This window comes from Corvus brachyrhynchos, unplaced genomic scaffold (assembly GCF_000691975.1).
Source record: "Corvus brachyrhynchos isolate BGI_N302 unplaced genomic scaffold, ASM69197v1 scaffold279, whole genome shotgun sequence".
Lineage (NCBI taxonomy): Eukaryota > Metazoa > Chordata > Aves > Passeriformes > Corvidae > Corvus > Corvus brachyrhynchos.
This window is the reverse complement of record NW_008246060.1, coordinates 1,093,283-1,113,203: the sequence shown is the minus strand read 5'-3', so window position 1 is coordinate 1,113,203 and position 19,921 is coordinate 1,093,283. Positions and strand designations below refer to the sequence as shown.

Below are 19,921 nucleotides of genomic sequence, written 5' to 3'. Positions count from 1 at the left end.
TGGGTGCACCACCTACAGCACCAGAAGGATGGAACAAAACTGGGATTAAAAATGGTCAAAATAACTGAGCATCCTGCCCAAATTAGCAACCTACAAGGATGGTACTAATGGTACTGTGTGTCCAATAGGTGAGTGCTCCAAGGAAGCTCTGTGGAAGGGGCTGTGTCCCATGTCAGTGTTTCCTTTTGTCCTAGCCATGGTGACATTTGCACACAGGTGAGAGAGTGGGTAGCCTGTCACTTCATGCCCTGTTACTGAGTGCAGAGCAGGGCCAATGGGTATCAGTTGAGCTTTGTGGAGAAGTTTGTTAGAAGTTTTGTTCTTTCAAGAAGTTCTGTGTTGCAGCTGAAACAGATTATTCATAGTTAATGTGGGAGTCTTGATGGATACTTAGCACTGATGACATCGAGTGCTTGCTGAAAGAGCTCAGGAGTGATCTGGCCCTGCATACTTTCAAGAAGTTGACCATGGCATGTAGAATCATTTAGGCTGGAAAGGCCCTCTAGGATCATTGAGTCCCATCATTGACCCATCATTAGCACTGCCAAGTCCACCACTAAACCACATCCCTAAATACCACGTCTTACATGTCTTTTAAATTCCTCCAGGGATGGGGATTCCACCACTGCCCTGGGCAGCCTGTGCCAAGGCTTGGCAGTCCTTTCTGTGAAGAAATTTTTCCTAATATCCAGTCTAAACCTTCCTTGGGGCAACTTGAAGCTGTTTCCTCTTGTGCTATTGCTTGTTGCATTTAAGTGTTACATAATGCTTCAAAAACTTGTTACAAGTCTGTTTTGTTGATTATGTTATTTTTTCAGTGTGAGTCAGTCAGTCAGTCATGGTTAGCTTGTGTGGAAAAGCAATTGCAGGGGAAAGGTTTTTATTTTCCCATTCTAAAAACCTAGCTTTTAAGTTCCTCCACTTAACAAATTATTACTTTCTCATGCCTTTTAAATGCATTAGGGACCAAAATTAAACAAACTGAAGTATTAAATTATTTACTTCATCACTGTTGCTAACTACATCACAGAAATAATGAGTAATACCAAAAACCTTTGGACACAAGGTTTGCCAGCTGATTTCTGCATTGTTCCCAGTCTGAGGAAACACTCCAGAGTTCAGTTGCCATGCTCAGAATGGCTTTTCTGTACATTGAGTGTGGCACTGCTGTGGATTTATTAGTATTATACAGGAGAGACTCAGTTTATTAATTCTGTGAGAATGTCAGGGGTAGCATGTGGAGGGAATCATCAGTTCCTATGGGAAAGCAGCTCGGCTCCAGCTCTGGCTGCACTGTCTCTGGCCATGGGCCCGCTCTGATGCGGAGTGGGCTCTTCTGAGCCTGTAACAGGTGGGAGAAGTGCCTGATCTCTGGGAACAGAAGGACAGGAGAGCTCCGGCTGTAGAGTCGGGTGAGCACATGGTGTAACCTGACCCACAGAAATGAAATTCACACAACTCATAAATCCCTTCACTGCCTTTATGGCCACAAAGGTGATGGGCTCTAAAATGTTTTGGGGTCCAATAACAGTATTGGATTCTCTGCTATATACATAATGAAGCAAATTCCAGCTACATTTAACTCCAGGAAAGTGTGGCCTTGGTTTAAAGGAAACTATAAATTTTCTTTGTGTTCACTTGTCATTTTTCCTGGACTCTGTTTCTAGTTTAGAGCTATATGAGAACTTTAAAAGGGCAACATGATGTTGTGCAGTACCAGACTGTGCTATTGAAGTTACAGCCTAGAAATGAAAAAAAAATTTAGAAAGAAGACTAAAAGCATCATTTCATACTGAGTAACACAATTAAGTTGTTATTCTGGCTTGAAGGAACTGTGCTGCCTGAGGAACGTAAAACTCATATTGACATGAGTAACCTGTATTTTGTATCAGCCATAACAGATTTTTGTATACCTCACCTAAATGTAAATGAGTTGGATTATTTTTCTTTCGTTATAAAACATACTGAACCTGTTGGGGAGTTACAAACAAGACTCCTTTTGAGGAATGGTCTATCAGAGGCATTTACTCGTATTCTCATTAAGCTTAAGGCTCATTGTAAGAGTGTGTGATTAACTTTAGAAGGGCCATACTTTCTCTCTTGACACAAATTAACTTCAAGTTTGCTTCTTCCTGCTCAGCCTGCACAGATGCTCTTTTCAACTGTTCATCTGTTGCAAACCTTTTCATTTGCAGATGAATTGTAAGTGTGCTTTGGTCCCTGCTTTTAGTGAGTCAAAATGATTTAGATATTCAGAGGTGATCAGACTAGGGGGTCACATATGAGTGACAGATGCACATCTGGCAGCAAAGCAGTTTTGACATCAGTCCAATAGGGAATCTGCCTGAATGCTCAGATATTTGGAGGTATTCAAAGAGCAAGTGAACTGTTGCCTTCCTGCTTTTATGGTCCGTGCCCAGTGCTGTTGTCTGTTATATGTGGGAGCTCTGCTGATGGAGAGGGTGCTGGATGAAGGCCGGGTTGAGCGGCTGCATGCCCAGAGCAAGTGGGTTTTGACGGAGCTGGCACAGAGGTCTGCAGTGCAGGGGCTTGTGCACACACAGCAAGAGCCACACAGGTCCCCAGCCTATGTGTGATAGGGCTGAGGAGGACGGAGCCTCTGCTGCCTCAGAGAGCAGTCAACACTGGAGCGTTGACACCTTTGCTGGAGGCTTTGTGCAGGCTGTGCTGGTTAAAACATGTTGGATGAATAAATAAACCTGGTTTTCAAAGACTGTGTTCTAGTATTACCTAGCTTTAATGCATTTTTGGTGGCCTTAAATGCCACTCTGTTTCAGATTGTGGCAAAAACGTAAATATGTGGGAGTAGGACTATAATTTTTTCCCATTTTTTTTCAGTGGTGTACTGTACTGTCCCATACTGGTTAGCTTGTGTGTGAGGAATAAGGTTTACAAGATTCTGTGTTCTGTATGTCATACAGGTTAGTAAAAACGTCAGCATTCTAAGAACTTTAATGTAGGTAGTCTAGGGATATGTTCTGAAAAATCCCATTGCTTCCCTCACTAAGAACAGTCTGTTCCATCATTTTCTTCTCATTTTTCTTTGCAAGGTGGGAACCATCTTAGGTACTGATCTGTAACGCTAGTAGCTGCCCTAGCGCATGCCTAGGTGTGCTTTTGGAGTGTGTTTTCACATACCTGCCTTCTGGAGTGTTTGGCACTACATTTTCTGTTGTATTTTCAAAGTAACGTTAGGTTCTCAGGGGATCTGTTGTCTTTCTAGAGGTTATTTTCCTTGTAGTGCATCTTCTTTATTATTTGTGTACAACACTTTGAATATTGCTCCTCCTGTAAAATGTACTGCTATTTCTGCTGCAGGCAAAAAAGCAACACAAAATCATGTTCTACACCAGAGATTAGTGTGTGACGCTGTCCCAGTCCTGCTTGCAGATTGACACTCACTCTCTGGGCAGCATTTCTTGCTTTTCCAGCCTTACTTGTCCCAGAGAAGAGCAGCTCATTAGGTGATGCCTGTGCTTGGCAAAGAATAATCCAAGTGATTCTTCCAGGTGATCCGAAGAAGTAGCGATGAGGAGAAGTTGCTGTGCTTGGTCCGTCAGCGTGCGGGACACCACTGCCAGACTGCTGTGATCGTGATCCTGATCCTGGCCTGGGAGGGGATCCCCCACCTCCTGGCAGACACGCTGTACAAGGAGCTGACACAGAGCCTGCGCAAGTATGGCTGTCCCACGAGCCGGCGCTGCGCCCTCAACGAAGAGTGAGTCCCTGCCCTAGGAGCCCTTGAGTGCTCTTGAGAGCTCAGTAGTTCAACTCGCGCATCTAAAATTCCAAACCACCGGGTGTCATTTTGGTATCACACCTCATTCCAGGCTCTTTCTAGAGGAAAGGCTCTCAGTGGGAGTTGTACGTGCCGTGCCCCAGGCGAGGGGTGGCGAGGACCCACTCTCCTGGCTCTGTGCACACAACATTGCCAGTGTGCCCTGTGCACACACAGCTGTGCTAAAAGAGCTGCCAAGAAGGAGGTTTGTGACTTTGTAAAGTAGACGTGAGGTTGAACACTCAAGACTAGGATCTTCCTCTCTATGCCTCTGAGAGGAATTTAGTTTAATTGGTTAGAGAATATATTGCAACTGCAGTGATGCCTGTGTGCCGATTTCTGTGTAGCCCACATTCAACAGACTCTGAGCTGTATGGGGACCTAAATCTAATGCTTGTGTTCTTAAAAGGTCTACCCAAAAAGTCAGATCAATTTGGAGTTAATGGTGGTGTTGCACTTAAGACAGGAGCTATTGGATTTGGGGTAAGCTTTAGTAGCAGGGCTGTTCTTGGTTGAAAATGTTATCCAACTGAAGAAGTCAAAATGAAAGCATGGGTGTATTTATATAGCTATAACTGAGTGTTTATATTTCTGTCCCAAAATTGCGTGTTGGGGAAATTGAGACTGTGCAGAAAAGTCAGCCCTCTACACATGAGTATTTTCTTAATAGAAAATACCTGGTTAAGCCATGAATTTCACAAATTTCTTTTGTTTATGCTCTGTATTATAAAAGAAATAGCAGTGACCTAAAAACCCCCCAGACCCAAGAGCTGTGTTGCCAGCTGACCTGATGTGTCTTTATTTCCTTTTGTAGTCGTACTTGTGCATGTCAAGGACTTGACCCAGAAACTTGTGGAGCATCATTCTCATTTGGCTGTTCGTGGAGTATGTATTTCAATGGCTGTAAGTTTGCCAGGAGCAAAAACCCCAGGAAATTTAGGCTTCTCACTGATGACCCTAAACAAGTAAGATTTATTTATTTTTTTTCCTCAAAATGCCTTTTCTGATGATTTTCAGAACTAGACATTCTCCACCCCTTCTCTCTCCCACATGTATGTAACTTACCAAAAACTCACACCCAACAAAGTTTTTGTAATTGTAGTATTTAGAGTAAAAGACACTGAGATTTCATTCAATGGAATAATTACTATGTATTTAAATACCATAAAATTATTCTTAATGCTTTTTTGCATGCATATTTAGCTCACTGTGTAACTCTGTGAAATGCTAATTCTTTGTAAGTAAAGGCCTTTTTCTAAGGGCCAAGCCTGTAGCTCAGGGACTCAGGCCTTTTGCCTTGGCACAGAAAATGTTGTGCCTTGGGGTTGCACTGCTTTCCCACTGCTGTAGGACCAGCTGACAGCCTGGGCTCCCCTCTGTCACCAAGGATAAACAGGGTTTTCTGTGGACAGCATGTTTTTGAAATAGTTTTGAAGGAATGAATACACTAAAATGTGATGCAGTGAAATGATACTGTAATTGCTGCTTATGAGTGTTAGTGATGCCATACAGCTGAGGTACTACAGAAAATAGTGATGGATTAGGTGAAGTAACAAACCTCAAAAAAAAAATCCAACCACATTAGTTTTTTTGCATTGAAAATATTTTCATGAAGAAGTAATAAAGGTGTTGTAAGCTGGTAACCACTGCCTGGTGAACAGATAATTCTCAGCGTGACTCCAAAGTGCCTTTTGTTCTGACTGTAGGTGTCTGTAACCCCACTTCCCTATGGAGCTCCTATATAAAAGTACCACATCTTTCCTAGCACAGCTGACATATTTTGAGGCACTCCGGTACCAGGTTCTCCGTTGGGGTTACCCTGCCAGTAATCTTCTTATGTACACACAGTTTGAAACATCCATTGTTTCTTGAAAGAGAGATGTCACTTGATTCACTGTAGGTAAATATTTCTCCCAGCTCCTGAGTTTTTGTCCTAAAAACAGTTTATGAAGTATTTCTCATGCACATGTGTGTGAATGCAAGCCCTCGGTCTTCTCTGAGCTGTGTGGAGTCCACTTGCACTGTGGGTATTCACAAACCTCATTAGGGCCTGAGGTGGGTGCTTCTGCCTCAGCACAACAGAGCACATGCTGCCCTTCTGCCCTCCTCACTGAACACCTGCCTGAGGCACAACAGGCCAAAACTAGCTCTGCTTGTCTCAAGAGGGAATTTGTTTTATAAACTTTCAGTTTATAGCAAAATGTATTTATTGGGCATTCTTTCATTTTAGGGATCCCATTCCTTCTCTGTCCTCTGCTACTCCCTGTGTGTTCTCCCCCTGTGTAATGCTATGCATGGAACATTCTGTGCATGCATTTTCTCTGTAGGTTTCTGGTGCTGAGTGAGATGAGGCAAAGGGTGTAATATACTGAGGAAAGAATGGTTTCTAAGATACATATCCTCCTGGTAGTATGGATAATTAAGGATACATTACCCTTCAATGCAGTTCAGAAAACCTTGTGGTAGCCATTTACAGCTGATAAACTGGGTTTAGTAAGAGTTAAAAATACAGTATGATCATGTAATGTAACATCACATTGAAAAAAGTGAAGTCTCCTGGTGTTTACGTATGTTGGTGTTTACTGTGTGGTGTTAAGTGGGTTTGAGGTTTTTTTAAATAAAATGAAGCAAGCTGTTATTTTTTGCCACTATACACTATGAGAAACTGAAGCTGCAGTTGTCTCTCAAAGCCTGGTCCTTGGAGGAAAAGAAATTAGGGAGTCTGTCGCTGCCCTCTGCTTTCCCAGTTGGTTGGTGATTTTCCTGAAAAAGCAAAAACTTAGGATAAGAATTTAGGGATTGTTTCTACAAATAAGAGCTTAAATATGATGCTGCCATAGAAGCCCCCCTAGCTAATTCTGTATTTATATGGCTTAGCCTAAGGAAGGGAATATTATTTCTGAATCTAGTAGTTATTTCCATTAAGCCCTGAGTTTTGCCCCTCCAAAGAACAAAATAGTTTAAAAATGTTCCTGTTAGAAGTTCTGCTGCAATATGAGAAAAGTACCTGAGAGAAGACCTAAGAGCTGAAGTTAAATGTTATTAGGAGTTTCTGATATGGTGTGTCAGCATAGGCTAAGGCCCCCATAAGCAAAACACTAACAGAAGACCTGGGCTTCCATCCCCACTCAGCTTGGGGCATGATTTTTCTCCTCTGGATGTTACTTCTGTGTTTTTGAGTGCAACATACCTCACTTCTTGACTGTGTATGGAAAATAATGCAGAAATTAGTTCCTGTGTGCTGGGTTCCTTTGACCTAGCAGGTATCCTCTATTGTTATTTGGCTGATTTCTGTTTAACAGTTTTGGTTTAGTCATGCAAAAGTAGACATTTATGGTTAGTGACAAAGGGCAGCAGAACAGAAGTCAGTTTAATAAAATATGAGATAGAAGCTGACCTACTGGGCATCTCTAAACTGGCTGAGATTCTTTTAAAGCAAACTGCAGCACCAAATGTTGCCTTTCCCTGCAGGAGGAACTTCTTGAAAATAATTTGCAAACGTTAGCTACTGATGTGGCTCCGGTTTATAAGAAGCTTGCTCCAGAAGCTTTCCAGAACCAGGTAGGTCTGAGACATCCAGCTCTGAACAGCAGCGCAGTTTCAATCCAAAAAGCAGCCCCCGAGTATGTTCCTGGGTGGAGCTGCAGCCTTTGCCAGGGCCATGAATCCCAGTGCATTTGGCAAGTTTCCATATGCTGCACCACTTTACTTGAACTGGTGGTTAAGCAGCACCCTGAGCTGGGCATATGTGAAAAATGCTTAGAGATAATACTGTAAATAAAATGTTTTTACTACCCAAGACATTTTGCTTGTGGCTGACTTGATTATCTCATTAGCATCCAGCCATAAATATTACATGTTTCATAGGAAAATATATCATTTTGAATCAGTGAGTCTGTCTGGCTGCCTTGATTCTGTCACAAAGCTGCCTGGTGCCTTGTGGGGTTGCAAACCCATGCTTTCAGTCCCGAGTATGTGCAGTTTATTTTCCTTTCAGGTGGAAAATGAGCACATGGGCCCTGACTGCCGGCTGGGCTCCAAGGACGGTCGGCCCTTCTCTGGTGTCACTGCATGCATTGATTTCTGTGCCCACGCCCACAAGGACACACACAACATGCACAATGGGAGCACTGTGGTATGTATGCAGCATCTTCTCATTTCTGCTGTTCACTGGGATTACTGAGAGTTTTAAAGTGCTGCTTGTGGGTTCATTTGCATAAAGGTTTTGAAGTTATTTCAAAATTAACTGCATGTTGCTATTTATCAATGCCCATGTTATTTGCGTATATTTATTACTGTCTACAGAGGACATGAGTTCATCTTATTGCAGAACAGATCAAAAAAGGGATGGGATTGATCCTTCCTACAAAATACCTCCATTCTGTAAAGACACTCAGCTCTTTGGAGAGGCCTGGCCAGGGGGCAGATAAGTTATTCCTGTGAGAGGGTTGATGGTAAAGGCAAATAATTGTCTAACCAAGGAGCTGTACAGACCTCTGTAGAGGAAGAGCTAAAGCAAACTAATTCATTACGAACTTAGCTCACCCAGGCTCATCAAATTCACTCTTTCTTCCACTGGGCACTTACTAGGCTTCATGTTAATGTAGTTACAGGTCAGAAAGTAGACAGTATGAAATCTTGGTGGAGCCAGGTGACTATTATGGTCTTTAAATCTCAGTATGAAAGAAAAACCCACAGATTGGTTGGTGTAGCTGTTGTATGAAATATCTTGATGGATTGCCAGTGAGAAAACTGGTTGGGAATTACTCAGCTGAGTGATCTCCTAGAAATTAAGACCATAGTGTTGAAGAAAGACAAGCTCAAAGGAGAAAAGGTAAAACTGGCAGTGTTCTTTGAGCAGTTGGAGCACTGCAGTGCTCAAAATAGCGAGGATGACTTCTTGTACAGCAGTGCAGGTAACAAGAGTAACTTCTGTATCAAAGGATGTCTATCACAAATTGAATTGTTGTGTTGTTGTGATTCAATAAAATGTTGCATTTACACCTATAGTTAACATTGAGCATTTGTATGTGACAGTAATGAAATGACTGGTACAGTTGTTTGGTGTTAATTGCGTGCTTGTAAGGTGAGCAAATGTCCGTTCCTTTAAAGTATGGAAGCAGGTTTGGGAATCCACCAGGAATGACAGTCCTCCACAGACTATTATTTTTGCTTAGTGTTGGAAGTATACATTGCAAAATTGCTTCTGAAGCGTAGGAATTCAATGCCCTTAAAGACTCTAAACTTGAAAATGAGACCTCCTTGTCAGACAAACTGCACAATATGCTTTTTGATGAAATTTAGTTTAGATGTTCTGAGAAGAGTAGTTTAAGTGCTCCATTACCTCTTAAATTAAAGACAAAATGAAATGGCAGCTGAGTCTGCTACTCATTTTGCCATATTGGATCCCAGGAAAGTTCTAAGTTATGGCCAGAAGCACCTGGAGGGACAATTAAACCTTTTTTGAGGAATGTATTGGGGAATAGTTCTACAACTGCATTTATATGTAATCACCTGATGTTATTTCAGCTTCACATTATCCTTGCTGGTGTTGATACTTTATGGATTGTATGTGGTGTGTTTGCAAGTAATTCCAAGTCTCAGAAGCATGGAACATTACAGCTTGTGGAAGGTTGTTGTATGGACCATTATGTATCACTTTCTACCAAGTTCTGCCAAATTTTGTTGGTTTTTCAGAACATGACCAAATGATTATAGCTGCTGAAAACTATGCCTTGGAATCTGGTTTTCATGGGTAGCTCACTCACAAATAAATACTGCATACCTGTGTTCTCTTTATTTAGATAGGATTTCTTTAGTATTCTTGCAGCAAGGGGCTATTTGTAAATAGAAAATAGCTGTAAGTATCAACACTTGAGTTTAGCTACTTGAACTGGGACATATATTGTGCAAACAGAGAAATGTGAGAAGTTCCCTCTGCTAACCTGTGAGCTCCCAGAGGTTCCTGTGCTGTACCTGTGTCACCTGTCTGATGGCACAGCCTGGGGGACATGAAGTGGGCAAAAGGAAAATATGTTTGGGGTTCCCGTCTCTGGTTCTGACCTACACACACCTGTTCAGGATAGATCAGGCCAACAGAACAACATGGTTTGTCTCGGTTGCAAAGGAAAAGCAAAGATGTTTGTATGTGTAATGGTGGGCAAGGCTGCAGCAGCACCTGAGTCCCAGTGGCACCCGCTCTGTCTCCAGCTGCACAGGGAGGGGGTGGGTAGGAAACCTAATTCCATCTTTCAGGTTTAGAAAGGCTGTTTGACTGCTCTGCTGAAACTTGAATGTAAAACATCTGTTATTACAACACAGTGGAAAAGGCTCCATCATTTCTACATGTGAGGTTCAAGAGGACACAGACAGATCAAAGAGACCCAGAATAACACAGTGGAAGCTGTCTGGCTACAGATGGATGTCTGGAGGGAATTACATTGAGTTCCTGGTGCATTTTAAGTTTAAAAGAAGGGAAGAATAATAATGAAGTTTCATAAACATGCAGTTTTTACCATGACATCACTTAGTCCAGAATAGGTAATGGGTTTGATCACCAAGCACACTGGAAACCTAAGCAAACCATTTGGCCAACATTTCTTTGGCCTTTGAGCATCCTGGATGATTTAGCTACATGTTCTGAAAAAAACAGAGTATTGGGATATGCAGCTTCACACTCTAAATGGCCTTTAACAGACTTGGTGGTTTTCTCATGTTTGCTTCATTTTGGTCAGTTTGCAACAGTGTCAGTATCAATAGAAAATACTGCTTTTCGCTTCTCAGCAGTGGCTTCTAAGTTCCTTAATGTAATATTTTGCACAGATTTGAATATTGGAGGGGTTTTTTAAAGCAGATATTTCTCATTTGGTGAGACTTTACACCTTTAACTGTAAGGTTTTAGCTTATCTGTACAGCCTTTATGGCTGGTTTTCCCATATCATTAATTTTCAGTTATCTGTTTGCCATTGCATCCTCAATTTTATGTTATAATATTTTAAGGGGGCACTGACTGTGAAAGTATACATGTGTTAAAATTGGTATTGTGGTATTTGGGCTGTAGATGTACTGGTCTTCAGGTCTGGATACAATTTTGGATATACATTAAATTCTTAATACATAATCTAACTCAGTATTTAATATATGGTGTTTGCTGGAGTTGGCAGTACTTTCACCATAGTTCTGTCAATATACTACCACCCTCAAAACAGTTCTTCATTTTTCTTGTTCCAGAAAGTGTTGGCTTTTGCATGGAAATTTATAACTGTAAATTGGATAAGGGTTTCAATTTTCAAAATAATAAATATTGTGGATTTAATCTTCAAGACGTTTTTCTGATTAGTGCATCGGCCAGTTACAGGCTGGACATAGTATTCTAAAAGACCATTGCCCAGTTTCTGATGAAAACAAGTGGGAGCCAGGCCCCTCCATGCTGACTTCATTACTGCTTTTGTTTATAATTTAGAAGGGGAGAAGTGCACTGGGCTTTCTGAGAACATCAGTCATATATAATCATGCTCTCTTATATGTCTGACCCTCTCTCACCCTTCATGAATAATTTGGCATCTGCTGACTAGTTTCAAACAGATTTCACTGAACATGGCAGAAACTGAATTGTCTTTGGAGATTTTTTTAACCTCTTGTTGTGAGTTGTGAAGTGTCACTGTTGAGTGAGGGGAGCCGGATCCAGGGAGGAGGTAGCAGGGTCCTTGCAGCCATGGCCCTGAGCCTCAGGCAGGCCCCGCTTTTGCTGGCTGGTGCCCAGCAGAGGTGGGAGCAGGGATCACTGCCGGGCCTGGGTGTGTGGGAGTGCGGGGATGGAGAAGCCCACAGGAAGTAAGGTGCCAATCGCTGCTCACGGAACAACTTGTTGTTTTTTCTAAATCTCCCTCATAGTGCAGAGGCTGCCCAGATGAGGTGAGTACGCATGGAGCCGGCACCTCAGTGAGCGCTACAAAGCAGCTGCTAAATGCCTTAGAGCCCCCTCTCCATCCCTTCCAACTGCCTCCTGAAAAGCTCTTCCTTGTCTCTGCCCCTCAGATTTCTTCCTTTTGTTGCTCTGCAACTGCTAAGCTTTGCATAGAGCTACTGATAAAGTCCTAGCCACCACCTTTTTGGTTCAGGATTTTTAGTTTGTGGTTCTGTAATTTTATTTTTCTAGAAATAATTGTGTGGCGCCTTTATGCAAAACCTGTGCTGTAAAATAAAAAATGTTTGGGTTTTCTTCACCCCCTAAATAATATTCTTCTCCTCTGGAATGTTAGGCATGGTGACAAGATTCTGGGAAATTGGATTGACTGTTCATGATAGGCATCATATTCAGCCTACACACTGCTGGAGTGATACGTTTCCATTTAGGGAGCACCATCTCATCCTTGGATGGTGCTCCCATTGCTTTATGTGTGTAGTTGGTAACTCCTGCGAAATAGCAGCTTACCTAAGCCATGATATTGATGTATGGCTTTCTAGCCATGTAGCAGTCCCTTGGGAATATAAGTGACAAAACTACAAAAGGGTGAATGTTTGTACACGTGCTCAGGCACACAGAGCTGTTGCCATCCCTTGGGAATGACACCAGGGATTATAGTGCCAGTGTTAGTGCTGCTTTCAAGGGGAAGGGTTAGTAAGAGCTGGAACTCAAGGAGTGCTGGAAATGTTCAGCACTTATAATGATGCTAAGAAAATGATTGCAATAAGTTGGAATATTTATTCACATTTCTGATGTGTGCTCATCAAACTGGATATAACCAGCACTCTCCTCTGGGCTCCAAGATCTCACAACACAGAATAACAGGAAGTAGGGCAGTAGCCTAGGAGAACATTTCCTGGGTCTTGTGAGTTAATTACAGCGGGGTGTTAAGAAAGTGTTGAGAGAGGGAGGGAGTTAGAGCTGAGATTTGCAAAAAATAGAGAGTGGTATGAGTGATTGTTTGTGCTGGTTTGTTTTTTTTTTTTCATTTGCCAGCCAAAACAAAAACAAAAACCAATTCCAAATCATAGAACAAATTCCAGATCGTAGACGCTTGTTGTTTAATGCAAAAATAATTTTTTGTATTTTGTAATCCTTAAAAATTAATCTGAACATCAAAGATACATTTATGTATTAAAAGAAAATAATCTGAGTGCTTAGGAACTTACAGTATGTTTACAGCTGAGATTATTTACCAAGGTTGGCATATATTTGTAGATACTGTAAGCTGAGCCAAAATTTCACTTTCCCATCCAAGACACGTGCCTTGGTCTTGAAGTACTAATAGTTTTTCTGTGTCATTGTAGATCAAACAAGTATTTGTCAGATGTTTGCATTTGAAAGCCCTATAGCATTGTGGCCATAGAATACAAGTAAGCAGTGAAGCCTAGGATGACTGCCTGAGTCTCTACGTAACTTGTGGTTTGTGTGTGGTTTATTTGTAACTGATTCTGCTCGTGCCAGGTCTGTACGTTAACGAAGGAAGATAACCGGAGAGTGGGGGTGATTCCAAGCGATGAACAGCTCCATGTGTTGCCTCTTTACAAAATCTCACAAACAGATGAGTTTGGCACTGAAGAGGGCCTGGAAGCCAAGATAAAAGCCGGAGCCATACAGGTGCTCACAGCGTTCCCCAGAGAAGTGCGAATGTTGGCTGAGCCTCTCAGAGCTACCAAGAAGAAGAAACCAGACACAAGGAGGACCCCGACTGAAAAGCAGCCATTAATAGATAAAAAATATTCAGCACCAGTAAAACTGAAAACTGAAGCCCCAGAAAATCTTGGCAACACTTTGCATTGTTTAGGTGAGTGATGCTTATGAAATTCTGACAGTTGGTTCTGGTTCGGTGTTCTGATACACATCTGATGGGAGGGAAAAGCTCCTTTAAAATAAACTACTTGTATATTCTGCATTTTAAGGGCTAATGAACAAGTCACTGTAGCCAGTGTTGTCTCTTGGTGCAGAAAAGAATACAGGTGATTACGCAAAAATAGTCTGTTGGTGTGTCAATGCCTGTGAAGTATTTCCAAGTTCCCTTATTCTAATAAATAATGGCAGTTTGACCATCCTGAAAGAACATTGTTGGAATGTTTACCTAAATAAGCAACTTGAATTTCTGTCACTTTAAAGTACAAGAACTGTGTTCTCCACTTCCTATGGCAGATAATGGCTTTCTCAGAATCTGAGCTGTGATAATTTCCTATCAATGGCACGGACGCTGCTGCACAGCAAGAGATTTGCAAAATCTCCCAGGTTTTATCAAATGACAGTGCAAATTGTCCCTTGCAGGACTGTTAACAAGGAGCAGGGCAATGGAGTCTGTCAGCAGCAGGTGCCAGGGAGGCCGTGTTTTTTCCTCTGCCACAGCCCCCGTCTGGGCAGTACAGAGCTGTGCCTGGGCCGAGGTGTGCGGAGGCACTGCTGGTCTACACTGTGGTACCCGGTGTCAGATCTTGGGTCAGGCCTCCACAGGGTAGGACTTATTGGATGGGACTGGGCAGTAATGAGAAGTAGAAAAGAAGGAAGAGGTGGAAGAAGCCATGGATGAAGAAGCCATGGACAAAAAATCTCTGATTAGCACGTGAAAGATGAAATTGAAGCACAGCCTGTTAGGAAGAGAGGAAAATTAGCCCATCTGCTGTAATTTTGAATTTTATTTCATGAGAGACATCCAGACCTATGTAGCAGATTTAAGGGGAGGAATAACAGGTAAACATATTTCAAAGAATGTCTGCATTTTGGGGGGGATAACATTTAAAAAACAAAAATCCACTTGCTACACTTTCGTAATTGAGTGCTGTGGGTTGTTAAAACTTATTTTCACACGGTGGGTCTCTCTTCTGAGGTGATGGAGAACGCAATTCTCAAATGCTGTGTTTAAAATCTTTAGGGCAAAGGCCTTGCTCTGGGGTGGGGGCTGTTAATGTCATTAAATGCTTTGTGTTTTATTTCATAGAATGGGTTTTTAAAGAGTTGGATGTGGCCTTCTCATGTCCCCGTACAGCTTTCAGTTTCTGCATACTAACTATTGTGCCTGTCATTATATCATTTTGAATTTTTTGCATTCCTATTGGAGGAATGTTTTTAATTCGTCACTGATTTATAAATTACTAGGAGACAGAGTAGAAGAAAGAATAGTGCTCCTACACTGTGTAAAAACAACCATTCTGTGTATTTATGGAATAAAGAACACTGACAGAGACAGTCTTTTACGAGAGTAAGCAAGGGCTCTCTGGGGGGTGCCCGTCTGCTGGCAAAACGCATGTGAAGCCATTGCAGAGCATGATGCAAAGCCCATCATAGTCGATGGAATTCTTTCCCACTGTTCCCATGGACTCTGGGCTGAACCTACCCATGATGAGAATCAGTCATGTGAGGAGCCTGTTCCCCAACCAAGCCCAGCAGTAGGCAGCCATGGCTAGAAACTGATTAGGGAACTGACAGAAATTGAACAAGGATGTCTGCACAGAGATCTGAAATAATGAAGCAATTAGATGGAAAGATGGAAGAAAGCCAAATCACATGACTCAAAATTCATTTTGTAAGGATGGATTTACCTGGAGCATGTTGCCACATGCTTTTTTTTTAAAGACAATTTCTGAGCCAGTATTGGAATGCATGAATCATTGTAATTCAGTAACTGTTTTTGCTGTGATGGACAAGATCCATAAACAAGCTCTTTCCTTTTGATCATAATGTGGGGTTAAGGCAGGTCAGAATTTTGACTGATTCACAGGCTGAATTTCAGACTGAATTTCATCAACTATGTAAAAACTGAAGGCCAGCAGTCAGCTGCTGGCAAGCATTTCTGTAGGACTGGGCTGTGTGAATTGGGATTCAGTGGTTATTTCATTTTATCTGTTTATTTTCTTCATCCCTCTGTGAAATACCTTTCCATTTTATACACCAGCAGCCTGACTGGAAATGGTTAAGGTGTTAATTGAGCAAGGTTATTTTAGATATATGTATACATACATAGAGATATTCCTAAAAAGCTAAAAATCACCATTTTGAAAAATCTGTACTCAGTGTGCATTTTTCATGTTAGAAAGCAAGTAAGAGAGGTATTTTATAGATTGAGAAGTACTTACACTTTGGTGTGCATTTCTTCTAGGGAACAAAACAGATGCTTTAAAACCTGGAATAAAAATGGAGACTTCCAACCACCTTTATGCCATGAAACATACTTCAAACACTACTAAAAATTGCTCTTTATTGAAACAGTACACGACTTCCTCCCCCTTTAAGGTGGATAGTTTACATCCCTATCCGTCTCTCGCACATAAGCCTGGCCTAACTGCAGTGACTAATATTCAACAAGATTTTTCAGTTCCCTACGGGTATTTTGAATGCAGTACCAAGCAACCTCATGTGACACCTTATGTTAATTGCAAGAACTTTGATGTGTCAGTCAAAGACTATACTGGAATTCTGCTGAACGATAAGGTGAATGGTGTGCCACCGATTCTTCCCGAGGTCACTGCTCCAGGCCTCCCAGCCCACAAAGAGCCCCTGCCCACTATACTTGAACATCAGCCAGACAAACAGAATTGTCAACTTCAGTTGGACAATTCTCCTTTCTCAGAGATGATCAGCTCTTGTGACTCATCAGTACCGCTAAGCTCTTCAGCAAAGGATGCCATCATAAATGAAGCTGACTCTTCCCATGGGTGCCCAGGGGAAAAGGGCAGCTCCCATCAAGGACAAATGTGTGACTTTGACTGTGTTGACGAAAAGCAAAACAGTGCACTGGGACAGCCGGCTGATTCTGAAGAAAAGGCTGAGGAATTGTGGTCAGACAGTGAGCACAATTTTTTGGATGATGACATTGGTGGGGTTGCTGTGGCACCTTCTCATGGTTCTATCTTAATTGAATGTGCAAGACGTGAACTCCATGCTACCACACCAATTAAAAAACCCAACCGCAATCATCCCACAAGAATTTCTTTAGTTTTTTACCAACACAAAAATTTAAATGAGCCAAAACATGGTTTAGCGATGTGGGAAGCAAAGATGGCTGAAAGGGCGAAAGAAAAAGAAAAGGAAGCAGAACGATTAGGAACAGAGAATCCTGAACTGAACTCTAGCAACAGGAAAGCAAAGCAACCAAGTGAAAACAGAGGTATTTTTTATGAAGACAATGAGTTCAACCAAATTCCATCCCGCAGAGCATTAACAGTAACCAAGGATAACGTAATCACAGTATCTTCGTACGCCCTGACAAGAGTGGCAGGGCCCTACAACCATTGGGCGTAGGTGTCGGTGTGGTGTGCCCCTCCTGGTGCAGTTACATGGTGTTTCTTTAAGGTGCTGTTAAAGAACAAGTCTCGCGTCGTTTACTATTTGCTCATCTCAACCATTTTAAGGCTGAGGTAAAAACAAAAAAAAAGGGGGGGATTTCTTCTTAAACTGTGACTTTAACATTTGGTGGTGCTCAAGCACATTTTAAGCAAAAAAAAAGTTCTATAGTTTTAATACATTCTAAAAAAGATTTTGTTTAGGTTATTAACCTTGATTGAATCATTCAGTTTATTACCTTTAGGAATTTATATTTTGGTGCTTTAAATCGTCTGTTTACTACAAAAATCATTTATAGGGATTTTAACAGGTTCACGTTTTATGGTGTTAAATCAAGTTATACAGTTATAGCTCTACACAGCTCTTGGTGCTTAACCACATCAAACAGTAAAAAATAAATAAGCTGAATTATTACTTCATGGTGCCATTGCTTTAACAACTTCCAACCATTGCTATATAGTCCAAATTACACATAAATCTTTTAGAAAACCAATGAATTTTATTCTTTAGATTTGTCAGTAGAATGAAGTTATTGGTAATGATGGCTGGAAGTTGTTTCTAAGCTGTAAATATATATTTTAAAAGCACTTTCTATTTTTAAAATTAACTTGAAATAGTATAGTATAAGGATCATATTGTCTAAGGTTTGTGCATACTCTACAGAAGAAATGATTTTATTCTTGCTGTGTAGAGTTCCATGGTGTTACAGCTGCAGGATGTATGCTGATAGCATATGTGGTTGTTTTTAACTTGCCCTTTTTCATTGAAGATTTTATGTTGCATATAAACAAACAGTTATGGATTATAGAAACTTTTATTCTTTTTCAAGAGAGTGTACAAACGTGAAATGAGGAGATGCCTGGTCAATACATGTGTTGCTACTGGGAGTTATGAATATTATCTGGGTTTTTTTAAAGGCAGCATTTGTTACGGTTTCTTTGAGCAGTAAGTGCATCAGTCTCATTTGTTTGCAGCGTTCTAAGTTAACATGGCAACCAAATGTTCCTAATGCCTCAGGGGTAGGATTGTTTTGGGATAAAAAAATACCCCCTAGAGCTGCCTTATTCTATTCTGATAAAAAAAATAATTTGGGAAAATTACAAAGGAAGTGTTGGAAAACTATCAAATTTCTAATATTTAGCAGCAAATTTTTTGTTAAGAATAACCTATCTGTAATATTCACCAACTTTCTGAGTTCAGTTTTTTTACAAAAATGTTTTGTAAATTTTTGAAGCAATTTATACATTTCACATGGAAAGGGTTGTATCCTTCCTTGAAATTTATGTTCTTCATTTCTCTTGAGAAAGTGACATCATGAAACGAGTATTTGCTAAACCAGAGGGAAAACAGACACTCCATTGCTTTTAAATACTGTAGCATCCCACTCTTCTTTCTGATTCTCCTCTCCTATGTATTTCTTGTTTAAACTTATTTATTTAAACAAATGACCAAATGACAACGTTAGCTAAGGACTGACCTCATCCTGCAACTTCTTCCATGCGAGCCAGTTGGAGCCAGGAGGAGCACTGACGCCAGGACTCCCTGAGGTCCAAGCACTGCAGGATCAGGCCCACACACAAAGCTCTCCCCTCCTTCTGCCTCGGCGCCCGCCCCGGCTGGGGAACCTGTAGGTAGAATGAAGTCACTTTTCCAGTGTGAAAACATACTAATAATATACTTGATAATATTATACTGTAGTGGTGCTGTATAGAGGAATATGAACTATCTGGATCTGCTTTATTTAAAGACAAGGTGCTTTTTCCTTGAGAAGCTGAAGTGCAAGAACTCTATTTACAGTTTCGGTACGAAAAGTACATCAATGGTGTTTTAAACACATAGCGCTAGTCAGGACCTTGGTGCTACAAATCCTTTGGTGCGGCTGTAGATCCATGAGACTGTTCTCCTGTAGCCACGTGAAGCGTTTGCAGGAGCCAGGTCTGAAGTAGCAATCACTATGTCATGATCTTGGGTTCAGTTCTGCAGATTCCTGTTCAAATTAACAAAGCTATTGATGGCAGAGGATGGAGGAATTGAACCAGTTCTTTGTATCTTACCTATTTTAACTAAGACTTGTAAAAACCGGGTATGCTGCAAATTTTAGTTCAAATCTTAATATTAAATAGAGGATACGAAGGGATTGTAAATAATGATAAAACAGAACCAATATTATGCCATTGTTTTGTACCAGCAGTTTTATGCTTATTGACTATGTAATATACAGTATACATCAAATCATTATGGTATTTTGTGTGCCTTAGATTTCCATTTTAAAACTTGTATATTTTTGGTGAGCTGAAGATTACTAGGAATTGCAGCTGTTCATACAGTCAGTAGTACTGTACATTCCTTAGCTGTTCCAGTCATGTATTTGTCCCACACCATGTACAGATTTGTTTATTGGTTTCACTGATAGCCCTGACAGCTTCAGTTTCTGAAATGCTGTAATTCAGCACTCCCATGTGATAAATTTTCTACACAAAATTAGTAAGTTACAGAGCCATCTCTTTACCTTTTAAAATGTTCATACCATTAAAGTGGATAATTTTTACTTGAATCATCTCCTACAAATGCCTGTATTTTACTTATTGGAAACTTCGGATAAAAATGTTCCATTGAAAAACCAGCAGCTTCCCTCTTAGAAGTGAGGCACTGAAAGGTGGATCTAAAAGGATCCCTTCAAACAGGTAGCCCAGGTCTACTTTTTCTTGAAATGGCAATTCTAACAAAGAAATGCGTATCTTAACATAATTAATACTATTAACTGATAGGTGCTAAACTCACAGTTACTACTTCATTAATTTTACTTACATGAGAGAAATATACCATCTGTACAATAACATATCACCCACGGTGCTCTT

At 41.0% G+C, this 19,921-nt stretch overlaps 1 protein-coding gene across 6 annotated transcripts in view; it reads left to right on the top strand.

The window, feature by feature from the left end:
* TET1 (tet methylcytosine dioxygenase 1) overlaps positions 1–19,740 on the top strand; it is a 55,403-nt gene extending 35,663 nt beyond the window's left edge. For 5 of the 6 annotated variants that reach the window (XM_017746320.1, XM_017746318.1, XM_017746323.1 and 2 more), the window contains 6 exons: positions 3,531–3,739; positions 4,614–4,764; positions 7,271–7,360; positions 7,797–7,934; positions 13,230–13,569; positions 15,880–19,740. In XM_017746320.1, coding sequence (XP_017601809.1) covers positions 3,531–3,739; positions 4,614–4,764; positions 7,271–7,360; positions 7,797–7,934; positions 13,230–13,569; positions 15,880–17,021 — 2,070 coding nt within the window. In that variant the 3' untranslated portion in view covers positions 17,022–19,740. Of the gene's footprint in view, positions 1–3,530; positions 3,740–4,613; positions 4,765–7,270; positions 7,361–7,796; positions 7,935–11,692; positions 13,570–15,879 lie in introns of those variants that run through there. The other variant, XM_017746321.1, reaches the window with a different exon arrangement.
* Positions 19,741–19,921: the final 181 nt, after the last annotated feature.